We start from the raw sequence: 14,114 nt of genomic DNA on the forward strand, positions 1-14,114 counted from the left end.
AAGATGAAGCTGTGATGATGCCTCAGTCACTACACAAGCACGAGGTACTAAGTTTGAGTCCCAGCATGCACATGGAAAAGCTAGGAATTTACTGGACATGGTGGCACGTGCCTCTCATCCCAGTGTCCCTGAAGCAGGGGCAGGCAGCACTCTATGTGTTCAAGGCCAGCCCAGTCTACAAAGTGGCCTGTAGGCCAGCAGGGGCTACACATGAGACCAGACAAACAGTACACACACACACACATAGACACAGAAAATGAGTAAGACTGACATGCTCTCATTGCCAGTTCTGACCGGCTTGCTGCCTCTCTGAGGAGCACGGTATCCAGAGGCCAGGTCCTGCCAGGGGTCTGGGAGCAGAGTAACTGTTTAAGATCTCCTGAGGCTCAGCCAGGCTGAGGGCCACGGTGTGCCTCAGGCACCAACTGAGCATCTTCAAAGGACCTTGAAGACCCTTTGAGAGGACAAGTTCTGATGTCCCTTTCACTACAGATGGGCAAAGTAGGGCGCTTACACCAGGTCAGATAGCAGGGGCAGAGAGAGGCAGGTGAGGGGGGCAGTCCTGGGTCCTGTTGAACGCCATCCCTGAAAGGAAGTCATCAGCATCACACACCCTGGCTGATCCCTACCTAGCACTTTTTGCTAGAGTCATTCAGACTGGTCACAGCCTGGTTGTCATGGAGATGGCAGAGAGGCCAGTTCCGGAGCTGGCAGGTAGGGGAGGAAGAAGGCAAGGTACCAATATGCTAAACACTACTCAACTGTTGGCCAAGGGCTTTTCGCAGAGACCGAGGCAGAGCACAGAGCCCTTGGTTCCGAGGACAGCCATGGGGCTGTTGAAACTTCTATCAAGCATCTCTGCAGAGGAGCAGGTGAGAGAGGGAGGCCCTGCGGGGGAGCTTCCAACTGCCTGTCATCATCTTAGGACAAAAGAGGCAGGGCTGGCCTATGCTCTTGAGGAAACATTATACTGCAGCTCAGGTCCTGGTAACAGGAAAGCCTGGGACAGGGACCATCAAGGACAGATGGAACAGTTTGGCAACACTGCAGGGAGGAAAGGAGTTTGGAGAAATAAAAACCTTTCCTTCCTTCCTTCCTTTCTCCCTCCATTTCTGTTGCACTAAGTCCAGAGCCCTGCATGACATCCAGAGAAATGTGAGCATTTATTGTTGGTGATTTGGTTTTTGTTTTGTTTTTCAAGACAGGGTTTCTCTGTGTAGTCTTAGCTGTCCTGGACTCACTTTGTAGACCTTGCTGGCATCAAATTCACAGTGATCCACCTGCCTCTGCCTCCCAAGGGCTGGGATTAAAGGCGTGCGCCACCATGCCTAGCTTTGGTTTGGTTTTTTGGGGGAGAGCGGGTAGTAGTGATGGTGGAGAGTTGGTTCGTTTGACAGGTTTCTACCAAATTATCTGGGCTGTCCTAGAACTCACAGTCCTCCTGAGGACAGTTTCCTGAGTGGCTGGGGCTACAGGTAAGTGTTATCAGACCCAGACATGTCCCTAAATGCAAAGAAGTCTGCACCTGCACCTGTACCTGCACCAGGCCGCATACTGCTGCAGCCTGTCATCCTAACAGTGCAGAAGCGGAAGCAGGCGGGTCAGTAGCTCAGAGCTATCCTCATAGCGCACGCCGTTGATCCAGTGCTTGGGAGGCAGAGGCAGGCAGATCTCTGAGTTCGAGGCCAGCCTGGTCTACAGAGGAATTCCAGGACAGCCAGGGCTAAACAGAGAAACCCTGTCTTGAAAAAACCAACCAAACAAACAAAAAAGAAGAGCTATAGTTAGTGAGTTTGAGGCCATCCTCAGCTACATGAGACCCTATCTTAACAAAACAACAAAAACTGACTGATAACAACAATAATATACATAATTGGTGGAGAACAGCATGGTAATCCCACATACGAAACGACCAGAGCAGAGCAATTGTCATGCGTGTGTTGGGAACTTTGAACACTTCCCTCGAAGCAGAATTCAGTGGTGACAAATCTGGGATCTGGGAACAGTGACATGTGTGGGTCCTAGTCTCCCCCACTCACCAGTCATGTGACCTCTACTCTTAGAAGGGCAGGGACCTTCCTGCATGTTGTGTGATAGCAAGTCTCCACTTCCTTGGGGGTTTACTTGGGAAGGTCAAATATGCAAGTTCCTAAAGGTCTGAGTGCCCAAATGTCTGCAGCTCTTTTTCTTTCTTTCCTTTTGTTTTTTTGTTTGTTTGTTTGTTTGTTTGTTTTTGTTTTTTGAGACAGGGTTTCTCTGTGTAGCCTTGGCTGGCCTGGATTTGCTTTGTAGACCACGGCTGGCCTCAAACTCACAGCGATCTGCTTGCCTCTGCTTCCCGAGTGCTGGGAATAAAGGCGTGAGCCATCATGCCCAGCATATGTCTGCAGCTCTTTATTCGTGCATGCATGTGTGTGTGTGTGTGTGTGTGTGTGTGTGTGTGTGTGTGAGAGAGAGAGAGAGAGAGAGAGAGAGAGAGAGAGAGAGAGAGAGAGTATGTGGTGTGCGTGTGGGAGTCAGAGAGCGACAGGTAGGAGTGGCGCTCTCCTTCTGCCATGTGGGCACAGGGATTGAACTCAGACTGTCAGGTTTAGTGGCAAACGCCTCCCCAACCCAGGTCCTCCAGCCCTTGCTGTCTTAACAGAAGAGGTCGTCAGGGAGGCAGCCACAGTCCGGACAGAATGTAGAGAGGAGCCGGGCGTGGTGGCGCACGCCTTTAATCCTAGCACTCGGGAGGCAGAGGCAGGAGGATCAATGTGAGTTCAAGACTAACCTGGTCTACAAAGTGAGTCCAGGACAGCCAAGGCTACACAGGGAAACCCTGTCTCGGGAAAAAAAAAAAAAAGACTGTAGAGAGGAAGCCCTTGGGGAGGTGTAGAGCGGTACAGGAGGTTAGTCAGAGCTGCCTTCTTCCCTTGTTCCTGCCCAGAGGAGCCTTGGGAGTGGTGACAGCCTCCAGAGTCACAGCTGCCAGCTGCAAAGGTCTCAGAGCGCAGGGCAGACAGCAAAGAAAGAACGCAAGCCCCGGAGGCGGAACAGGAAAGGACACTGCTCAGCTGAGGCAGAGGAGTAAGTGGCTGGGGGCTGACAAGGTCACAGGGGACTAGGGGGACCCTCACTCTGACCCTCTCCTTCTTCAGTCTCTTCACAGCACCTTCTCGGAAGCCTTCCTTCCCTTTCCAGTGGGCCTGGGAGAGCTTCGTCGTAGATGGGCAGGCTCTGTTCCAGCCAAGTTCCTCCGTGGCCCCGGGCCACCGCCGGTCCCTGCTCTTGCCCCCAGCAGCTGTCCAGCAAAGGTCCAGGCGCAAGTCAATGGCCAACCTCTCTGAAGACCCTGGCGCTGGCCAGAAGATGGAAGTACAAAACCCGGGGAGGCTAAATCAGCTGGGAAGCTGTGGCACCACTGCCCTCCCTCCGGGCAAAGCAGAAGGCCTAGGGCTGGAGCCATCCAGTCAGGGTAGTGTCTGTCTACCAGGCAAAGGGTCAGGGTCAGAGTCTGAGGATGCCTCAGAAGTAGAAGGCCAGGATGCTGAGGAGGCAGAGAGGGTTCTGAGCTCTGGGGAACTGCCCCAGCTCCTGGGGCAAGGCTTGATCTTGGAGGAGGAGTTGATTTCAGAGGTGATGGAGGAGGAGGAACAAAGCACCCCCCACAAGAGAAAGGGCAGCTCTGGTAAAAAGGGGAGGAATTCTGGTGAGACGGCCTCAGAAAAAGGGGAGCTGAAGGGCCACAGCCAGGGAAGCAGCCCCAGCTCCAACAGCCTCCGAAAGGCGCAGAAGGGGGTGTTGAGGGCCAAGGAGCTGAAGGGGCCCTGGGACCTGGAGCGACTGCACAGGCAGATACAGGAAGAGCTGGACTGTGGTGAGTTCAGCCTTAGAGTCTGCACGCTCGGGAGGCCTTCGCCAGGGGCTGGCGCTGGGGTGGGCCAGGGCTTGTCTAGAGGTTGGGTGGGGTTGCAGAGTGATCCAGGAGAGAGTGTGACCCTGACTTGATTTTCTCATGGACAGGTCCCCAAAAGCAGTCCTGGAAAGCTTTGCGGGCCGCTGTCCAAGCCTCTGCGGGGAACAGGAAGGCCCCTCCCTTGGGAGGCGATGAAAGTTTTTTGTCTGCCGGCTTCTCCAACCGCACCTTCCATAAGCGACAGGAGGCCAACAGGTGAGGGGGGAAGGAAAAAGAGCAAGAACTGAGGATGAGGATGGGACCAGCTTTATAAGTGAGAGTCTCTTTCCAGCTCCATTCACTAGGCTTGCTGGTCTGTCCCTCGACGACTGCCATCTGTCTCCTTGCCCAACTCTATGAAACATACTGCTTTCCCTCCCTTTCCTTTTTCTTTCTTTTCCTTCCTTTTCTTCTCCTCCTCCTCTTTATTTTTTTGGGGGGAGGCGAAGAGGTGGTTCAAGATAGGGTTTCTCTGTGGAGCCCTGGCTGTCTTGGACTCACTTTGTAGACCAGGCTGGCCTCAGAGATCTGCCTGCCTCTGCCTCTTTAGTGCAGATATTAAACGTGTGTGCCATCACACCTGGCCTGTTCCGTGTGTGTGTGTGTGTGTGTGTGTGTGTGTGTGTGTGTGTGTGTGTGTTGACCATAGAGTAATCTCCCCAACCCTAAGATTTATTTATTGGGCTGGAGAGATGGCTCAACGGTTAAGAACACTGACTGCTCTTCCAGAGGTCTTGAGTTCAATTCCCAGCATCCACATGGTGGTTCACAACCATCTATAATGTGATCTGATGCCCTCTTCTGGCCTGCAGGGGTACAAGCAGGCAGAGCACTGTATACATACATACATACATACATACATACATACATACATACATACAAAAGATTTATTTTATTTCATGTGAATATTTTGTTTGCATGTATGTATGTGGACCACGTGCATGTCTGGTGTCCTGGGAGGCCAGAAGGGGGCATCTGTTCCCCTGAACTGGAGTGACAGATGGCTGTGAGACCCCATGTCGGTGCTGGGAATTGAACCTGGGTCATCTAGAAGAGCAGCAAGTGCTCTAAAGCACCACACCAGCCCCTCCATACTGTTTAGTATCCCCACTATGTACAAGGGCTCCCATTTCTCCATACCCTTATTGACAGTGGCCATCTTCTGTCAGTTGTTTTGTTTAGGACGAGTCTTGCTAAGTCTTGCTACTTGGCCACAACTACGATGTCTGGGACTAGCTATGTACCCCAACTGGCACTGAACTTGCTGTAATCCTCCTGCTTCAGCCTCTTATATTCTAGAATTACAGATATAATTCACCGTGCCTGGCCTCTGACCATTTTCCTTTTTAAAATTTATTTTGTGTGTGGGCATGTACATATAGTGGCAGGAATTGGTTTTCTTCTACCACTGGAGGCAGGGTCTCTCTTGTTTCTGCCAGTGTGCTGTGTATTGTAGGCTCCCTGGCCTGCGAGCCAAGTCTCCTGTCTCTGCCCCACCTGGTAGTAGGAGGGCTGGGATATAGATGTGCGTGCCCACAGCTGGCTTTTTATGTGGGTCCTAAGGCTCCTCTCCCTGCTACCACTTTCAAATTGGGTTTTCTTACTGGGTATCGAGTTCAGCTATTACCTTTTATTAGTGTTTTGTTTGTTTGCAAATGTTTTCTTTCTTGGGTTGTCTCTCTGTTCTCTGGGTTGTTTCCTGTGCAATGTAGAGACTTTTAATTTCCTAGGCATGTACCAAAAATATGCAAAAATGTCACTGCCCAGACCAACATCTTGGAGCATTCCCCTTTCGTTCTGAGTACTTTTGTTGTTGCTGTTTTGAGACAGGGTCTCACTATGTAGCCTCAGCTGTCTGGGAACTATGTGGACCGTCTGGTCTTGAATTCACAGAGATCCACCAGCCTCTGCCTCCCAAGTGCGGGGACTAAAGGCACATCACCATGCTGAGCTCAGGTTTTATGTTTAGATGCCTCGCCCATTTGAGTTGTCATTTGCATACTGTATGTGAATAATGCTCTAAGGTAATACTTTCAATACAGACAGTTTTCCAACACATGTATAATGACATTGTCCTTTCTGCCAGGTTTTTTCTTTGCACCTCTGTGAAAAATTAACGTGCCATTTCTGAGCTTTACATTCTGGCCTGTTGGGCCACCTGTCTGCATTTTTATCTCAGTATCGTGTTTTGATTACTGCAGTTTAATGGTTTCTTATGAAATCAGGGCATACGATATTTCCAGCTCTTCTTTCTGTTAAGATAGATTTAAAGGCCAGTATGGTGATGCAGCCTGCAGGCCCAGGACTCTGTAGGTGAGGGCATGAGCCAGAAGTTTAAGGTCATTCTCAGCTACATGGAAAGTTCAAGGCCAGCCAGGGATACATGAGAAGTTAAATGAATTAAGTCTGTAGCTAGAGACAAGGATTCCCAGAAAGCGGATGGGGTGGCCCAGGGAAAGTCTTTCTGGGAGGAACGACATCCCAGCAAACACATGGTTGATGAGAAGAGACTGGCCGTGACACCTGGGGGTGAGCACTCCAGGCAGGCTGGTCTAGTCGCTGTTCAGCTACCCACTTTTTGCCCGCCTGACCTTTCACATATTAATCCCTTCAATATTTCTTTCCCACACACTTATCCATCCAACTGTACCTCAAGCTGTTAGGCACTAACCTAGCTGCTGTCAAGTAAAGTGGCTAGAGCTGTGGCCCTTTCTCAAAGGCAGCTGCTAGGCAAGGTAACGTGAGCAATGCAAAGGGTCCCAGGCTGTGCACTGAGCTCCTCAGGGCTCAGGAGGCCTAGGCTGAGCTCTAGGGTTCACGAGGCCTGGGCCAAATAGTAAGAATTAGATCTTAGCCAGGCGGTGGATCTCTGAGTTGGAGGCCAGTCTAGTCTAAGTAAGTTCCAGGACAGCCTGGGATACACCAAGAGACCTTGTCCCTCGACCCCCCCCCCCCCAAAAAAGCCAAACCAACCAACCAAACCAAATAAGAAGTGGATCTCGCTGCTAAACAGTAGACAGGGAAAGGCCTTAAGCTGGTTACTCCATGAAGCCTGTTCCCCGAGACCTGGGATCTGAGATATATTCTTCCTCCCACAGTCCCGCCCCTCAGGAGTGCATGCTCCTCTATGCTACCATGGCCTTCCTTGAAGCTCTTGATCCCCCATGGACATCGCCCCTCTCTCACCAGAAACCTGATGCAGTCCTTGGAAAGGCAGCAGCTGAAGGAGAAGCAACAAGCTGAGGTTCGCAGGGCTCGCGAGCGGCAGGTGCAGCAGCAGGTGGCTCGCTGTCTGGCCGCCTACTCGCCCAAAGGGAGGAGAGGGGCCTTGGCAGCTCAGCACAAACTAGAAGAGCTGAGGTAGGAGGCCAGGCTGTGGTGGGCATGGACGGGGCAAGGCAGGGAGGCTGTGCTGGGTGTCAGGCTGCAGAACAGGCCAGCAGGCAGGCCAGGCCACTTAGCCCCATTTTACAAATGAAGATGCTGAGGCCACTGGAGAAGGGGCTGGGTGAAGACCATTCAGTCCTCTTCAGACATTAGATCCTCCAGCTCAGAGCATCCTGCACAATCATGCTTTCAAATGTCAACTTTTGGTTTCTTGGTGCCAGATGTGCTTATTATAAAAATCGAGATAACTGGACGTGGTGGCAAACAACTTTAATCCCAGCTCTCTGGAGGCAGGGGCAGGTAGATTGTTGTGAGTTTGAAGCCACCGTGGTCTATATAGTGAGTTATAGGCCAGCCAAGGAGACCTGTCCATAAAACAACGTTGAGGGGCTGGAGAGATGGCTCAGTGATTAAGAGCACCTGCTGCTTTTACAAAGGACCTGGGTTCAGTTCCCAGCACCCACATGGTGACTCACACCATTTGTAACTCCAGTCCTAAGGAATCCAACACTCTCTTCTGGTCTCTGCAAACACTAGGCACACATGTGGTACACTAACATACATGCCAACTAAACACTCATACATATAAAATAAAAATAAACATATATTTAAGATGTTGGAGATTTTAGAAATAGCTGATGTGTACAGTAAATAGTCCTAGGGGAGCTGGCATCATGGCACAGGCCTTTAATTCCAGCACTTGGGAGACAGAGGCAGTGGGATCTCTGTCAGCTCAACTCTTGGAGACAATTAGTATGCATGGCCAGCAGGAAGAATATGTTTCACCATCTTTCCATATTTTTATCATCCCTGCCCCCTTTCTTTGAGATGGGGTCTCTTTATGTACCCCTTGCTGGCCTGGAAGGCCAGGCTGCCACAGAAATCCTTCCAAGGCAGCACTATGTCCAACTCTCTTTTGAGGTATGGAGTCATCTTGAAAACCCAGGCTGTCTTGGAACTCACTATATAGCGCAAGCTGGCCTCAAATTTATAGTGATAATCCTATGCCCACGTGCTGGGTACAGGTCTGTACCACTATACCCAATTTTGACTATATCTCTAGGAAGCATATTCATGAACCAAACAGCTTTTTCTTTTCCTTTTTTAAAAAAAGATTTATTTATTTATTATATATACAGTATCCTGCCTGCACAAGCCAGAAGAGGGCACCAGATCTCATTATAGATGTTTATGAGTCACCATGAGGTTGCTGGGAATTCAACTCAGGACCTTAACCTGTGAGCCATCTCTCCAGCCCCAAGCAGCCTTTTCTAATGGGCCATGAATTAGGTAGTACCAGTACCCACCTAGACCTACAGAGGAAGAACTGAGGCCCAGAGAGCTTGAATGAGGCGCCAGCATCTGAAGTAAGCCGGGCAGCTGTTGGGTGTCCCTGCCACGCTGTTTTAGTGCTTGATCTTCAGTGAAAGGCCACGTGAGAGTCCCTGCGATGGCTAACCTCATGACATAGATAACAGACTAAGTTGACTTGAGGCTGGGCATTGGTGGCGCATACCTTTTTAGGGAGGCAGAGGCAGGAAGATATCTGTGAGTTCAAGGCCAGCCTGGTCTACAGAGTAAGTTCCAGGACAACCAGAGCTACACAGAGAAACTTTGTCTCAAAAAACCAAATCAAGGGCTAGAGAGATGGTTCGGAGCTTAAGAGCACCACCTGCTCCTCCAGAGGTCCTGAGTTCAATTCCCAGCAACCACATGGTGGCTCACAACCATCTATAGTGAGATCTGGTGCCCTCTTCTGGCCTCCAGGTATAAAGCAGTCATATAAATAAATAAATAAATCTTAAAAAAAAACAAAACACCTAAATCAATAAAAAAGTTAAGCCACTGACTTGCACCCCTATGGGGCCCTCCGCACGCCTGCCTGATTTTGGCTCTCCCGTGGGAAGAAGCTGCCTGCGATGCACTGTGGCACCGAGCCCCTGGCAGGGGTCAGATTACCCACACTGAGGCAGTCTTATCTCAACTTTATTTCTCTTTAAATTTATTAAATTTAATCCTTAATCCCTGTGTGCTGGGATTGAAGGGCTGTACCACCACTCCAGCTAGCCTGGCTAGCTCAACTTTAAAGTTAACTTTACAAAAGTATCTTTTAGGGATGTGTTGAGGCGGTGCCTCGATTCTCTTGCAGGGCACTATTTGCTTCCCTGAGACAGGGTCTCTCTGTGTAGCCTTGGTTGTCCAAGAATGGCTTTGTAGAACTCACTTTGATCCCCCTGCCTCTGCCTCCTGAGTGCTGGGATCACAGGTGTGCATCACCATGCCCAGCCCACTTTTCTTTTTCTTTTTCTTTTTTTTTTAAGTATGTTTATTTAGTGTGTGTAGGTCAGATGACAACCTGCAGGAGCCAGGTCCCTCCTTTCACCTGTGGGTCCTGGAGATTGACCTCCGGTCTGCAGGCAGGGCAGCAACCACCTTTACTCACCGGGCCATCCTGAAGTGTGCCCTTTCCCGGCATTTTCTTTTGAGATAGGTATCATTCTGTGGCTCAGGCTGCTCTCAAATTAGTGCCGCTTGGCCTGCCCCAAGCTCCCTAGGGCAGGGATGCAGGGATCATAAACACTTCCAGCATGCCCTGTTATCTCTGGCAAACACAAGGTTCGCACTCCAGCTGACAGGTGCATAGGAAGGCCGCTAGCACTTCCTTCCTTCAGGGTGAAGGCGTAGGCAGACCTTCCCAGGCAGTATTCTAGCCTGGCTGGGACGGATGCCAGAAAGCAACTCTTTTTCCCATGAGAAGGTTCAACTTTGCCAACCACGACTCAGTGCTGCCCAGGAGGAGAGGAAACAGAAGGGACACTGCAGCAGGGAAGTCTGTTGCTCTTGTACTCTGAAATGTCAGGGCTGACAGCTACTGGCACCAGTTCATGGTTGTTTTGGTGTGACTTCAAGACACGGGCTTCCTTCCTAACAGAAATGACAGACAATATCCAGCAAGAAGGCTTGAGGCCTGGAACTTGTGTCCAGCCTGGGCAAAACGGCTAGACTGTCTCAAAAGCAAAACAAGTTTGGCATGGTGGTATGTGCCTGTAATCCTAGCATTTAGGAGGCTGAGATAGGAGGATTGTGCATTTGAGGCTAGCCTGGACTACAAAGCACAACCCAGTCTCCATTACCTAAAGCAGTACGGGCTTGGGAGACGGTGTAGCTAGCCAAGAACAGGCTGCATGAGGAAATGAGCTGAATCCTTAGCATTCTTTTTTGTTTTGTTTTGTTTTTTAAGCAGGGTTTTTCTGTGTAGCCTTGGCTGTCCTGGGCTCACTCTGTAGACCAGGCTGGCCTTGAACTCACAGAGATCCACCTGCCTCTGCCTCCTGAGTGCTGGCATTACAGGTGTGTGCTACCATATGTGCCTCATTTTTTTAAATTAAAAAACATCAACAAAGTGAACCCAGGTACAGCTGTGTGCACCCATAACCTTGGCACTTGGGGCCTTGCTGACCAGCCAGTCTAGCCAAATTGGTAAGCTCCAAGTTCATGAGACCCTGTCTAAAAAATAAGATTGCTGGCACAGTAGCACAAACACAGTAGAACCTCCCAGCTCTTGGGAAGGAATTCCAGGCTAGCCTGGTCTAGTGAGACCCTGTCTCAAAAAACAAAACAAAACAAAACAAAAGCTATACAGCAAGGAAGGCACACAGGATATCATGCTAAGCCAGAGTCCTAACACCAACTCTAGACTGCCTCCGCACTTGTAACTGCTCAGAGTCTCCTGTGATTGGTGAAGGGTTTTTTGTTTTTATTTTTGTTTTGTTTTGTTTTTCGAGACAAGGTTTCTCCGCGTAGCCTTGGCTGTCCTGGACTCCCTTTGTAGACCAGGCTGTCCTGGAACTCAGTGATCCACCTGCCTCTGCCTCCCGAGTGCTGGCATTAAAGGCGTGTGCCACCACGCCCACCTCTGGCCCTGTTCTTAATGGAGCTCATGACCCGGGCACAGTTTTCCTAGTGGATGTTATTTGTTTATTTATTTTCTCCAGGGAGGAAGGTTTTGTTCCTGGTACCTGGCCTAGCATGGGGGGAGGGGTGCTATCCCATGGGGGTGTACCCACATACATGCATGCCTGAGAGCCTAGCACAGGACTCAGGTCTTGTCTGCTGAGCCCGTTCACCTTGTGTGTGGGCTCCGTTGCTCCATCCTGGGCATGCCTTCATGTGCTTTAACTGGCACGGCTGTCCTGCGAGGAGGTCAGAAGGCAGTGCTAACATGGGCTAGCTGAGCAGCCACGTCGTCTCGGGCAGGCCAAGCTGGCCTAGAACCATGCAGCAGAGGGTAACTCCTGCTCGTCCTACTTCTGCCTGACGAGTGCTGGGTTACAGGCACGTGCACCACACGGAGGGAAGAGGAGCTCTTGCCATAGCACACACATGGACACATAAAGGACAACTCTGTAGGCTTTGGAGCTCAAACCAAGGTTGCCAGCCTTTTACCTGCAGAGCCATCTGAACATCTTCACACTGATTTTTATAAACAGAAAAATTTTCTCCAGTACAGCCAGGCTTTGCTTTGCTTTGTTTGTTTGTTTGTTTGTTTTGATAAGTCTCACTCTGCAATCCAGACTGGCCTGTAACTTACTCTGTGGCCCAGGCTGGCTTTGAACTCAGGCAATCCTCCTGCCTCAACTTCCCAAGTGTTAGTCACCAGGCTCAGCCTTTGGGAGATGTTCTTTCCTCTGTTGTTGTCTTAACTGTCTACACAGAGAAGGCGGAGGGCACCTGAGAGAATGGCCCAAGCCCTCCTCAGAGCTGCAACAGGGGGATAAGCTTTACACAGGAGAGGCTGTGCAGGAGATCAGAAGCCAGGAGCACTGGCTTTCTCCTTTGGCAATAGCCATAAGGTTGGACAAATCCTGGATGCACAGCCTAAACTTAGGGCAGGTGCTGAATCCTACAATCTAGGATAGGCCTCCCTGATCCTTTTTTTTTTTTTTTAAATTTATTTATTATTTATACAGTTGTACACCTGCAGGCCAGAAGAGGGCATCAGATCTCATTACAGATGGTTGTGAGCCACCATGTGGTTGCTGGGAATTGAACTCAGGACCTTTGGAAGAGCAACCAGTGCTCTTAACCTCTGGGCCATCCCTCCAGCCCTCCCCCTGACCTTTTTGAGCCATCAGTAAAAGGCGGCAAATAAGCCCCAACCAAATGATGCCACTCAAGAAACACAGGGCTGGAATGGGACGAAATGGTTTTGTAAGAGTCAGAAGAAACTGATGTCAATAAGCTTCAAGGAAGACCAGTGGGCTCTGGCCTAGGGAGTGTCCGTGTTCAGCTGCCCAGGAGCTTGTCTTCCTCACAGGAGCAAGGATCGGCAGCGTTTTGTTGAGTACCAGGCGGAGCTGCAAGGCATCCAGCACAGGGTGCAGGCCCGGCCCTTCCTGTTTCAGCAGGCCATGCAGGTGAGGGCTCACATCTGTGCAGGCAGCCAGCTCCCCAGCCTCACGCCCTGAAAGGAGCTGCCTCCACTAGTGTGCAGTGAAACCAAGTTGCAGTGGGGTACTATCCAAGGGTTCCCCCAGAAGGCCTAAGACACCCCTACTTAATAATCGGAGCCCCATGGTGACCCCGGCAGTCTGGGTGAAGGGTGTGTGAAACTTTCTTTTCTCCCATCAGACCAATGCCAGGCTCACGGCAAATCGGCGCTTCTCCCAGGTGCTGTCAGCACTGGGAGTAGATGAGGAGCAGCTGCTGGCTGACGCAGGCAGCGCAGAGGGCATCCCACAGAACGCAGGTGAGGTAGGACAAGGCACCTGCAGCTGCCTCTGGTCTTTCGGGTGTTCTCCACACCACCCAGGGAGGTGGGCCAGAGTTACTGCTCCCACCTTCCAGCGAGACCAGAGGGGTGGGATCTTACTCGAGGACACAGGAACAAATAAGAAGTGAAGCTGGTCTGGGACTCTGAGCAAGGATGTACCAAGCAGCCGGTGCCATCCTGTCACCCTGTGTGGTCCCTTACACATTGGATTAAGAAATCTGGTACAGACCAGGGATTATAAGAGTCATTTCACAGAAAGCTGGACGCTGTGGCACACGCCTGTGATCCCAGCACTAGGGGAGGCAGAGGCAGTAGGATCTTTGTGAGTCTACAAAGCGAAGTCCAGGACAGCCAAGGCTACTCAGAGAAACCCTCTCTTGAAAATAAAATATTCACTTCACAGTAAACAAAAAGACCCCGAAACAACTGAGATTGCAGGAGGGGGTGTCATTTCCCAGGGTCACACAGCAACCAAATACAGGAGTTAGATTTGGACCCACAGGGTGAAAGACTACACTGGACATGGAGTTGGGTGCTGTGGGGCCCATTGGCCTCCATCTGTGTCTTTAAGGAGCCACCAGTCACTTGGAGTAGAAATGGAACCCTCTTCTCAGAGCCCCCCCAACCCCCGAGCAGCCAGCCTGGAAGACAACCCTCCCCAAGCCTGGATCCTGAGCACAACCCAAACAAAATTAAATGCTTTATGACAAGTACAGTGTGAGATTTCTGAGGGGGAACGGCTGTGGGCTGGAGGTCAGCAGTGGCAAGTGGGGGAGGGCCTAGATTTAGCGGTTGCCCACGTACCCTAGGAAGCCTGGCTGCGCCTCTTCCTCCGCAAACATGCTGTCAGTGCTACATAGGAGTGGGGCACCTGGAATCGGCCGAGACTTGTCCTTGATTTCGCCAACATACCCAGGGACCTAGAAATCCTAGTGAGCAGGAGGGCCCTGCCTCTGAGGACTCCCCTACACCAAACACACACGGAGATGGGCTACAGAGGAAGGCCCCCAGAGGAGC

General features: G+C 50.9%; 1 protein-coding gene across 6 annotated transcripts; it reads left to right on the forward strand.

Moving 5' to 3' along the window:
- Positions 1 to 677: 677 nt before the first annotated feature.
- TSGA10IP (testis specific 10 interacting protein) lies at positions 678 to 13,807 on the forward strand (the record flags this gene model as incomplete). 6 transcript variants are annotated; one of them, XM_084773796.1, is made up of 8 exons in its annotated part: positions 678 to 872; positions 2,930 to 3,069; positions 3,141 to 3,859; positions 4,006 to 4,153; positions 7,127 to 7,297; positions 12,642 to 12,741; positions 12,956 to 13,073; positions 13,669 to 13,807. In XM_084773796.1, the coding sequence occupies 8 exons, from the start codon at positions 678 to 680 to the stop codon at positions 13,689 to 13,691; spliced, it is 1,614 nt and encodes a 537-aa protein (XP_084629922.1). In that variant the 3' UTR covers positions 13,692 to 13,807. The 6 variants fall into 6 exon arrangements, 5 of the variants coding, with proteins under 5 accessions (XP_084629922.1, XP_084629921.1, XP_084629925.1 ...); XM_084773795.1 differs by having other exon boundaries at positions 12,956 to 13,807; XM_084773799.1 differs by having other exon boundaries at positions 3,141 to 3,457; positions 12,956 to 13,807.
- Between the last annotated feature and the right edge of the window lie 307 nt (positions 13,808 to 14,114).

The sequence above is a fragment of the Acomys minous genome (genome assembly GCF_964271855.1).
Source record: "Acomys minous genome assembly, chromosome: 2".
Taxonomy (NCBI): Eukaryota; Metazoa; Chordata; class Mammalia; order Rodentia; family Muridae; genus Acomys; species Acomys minous.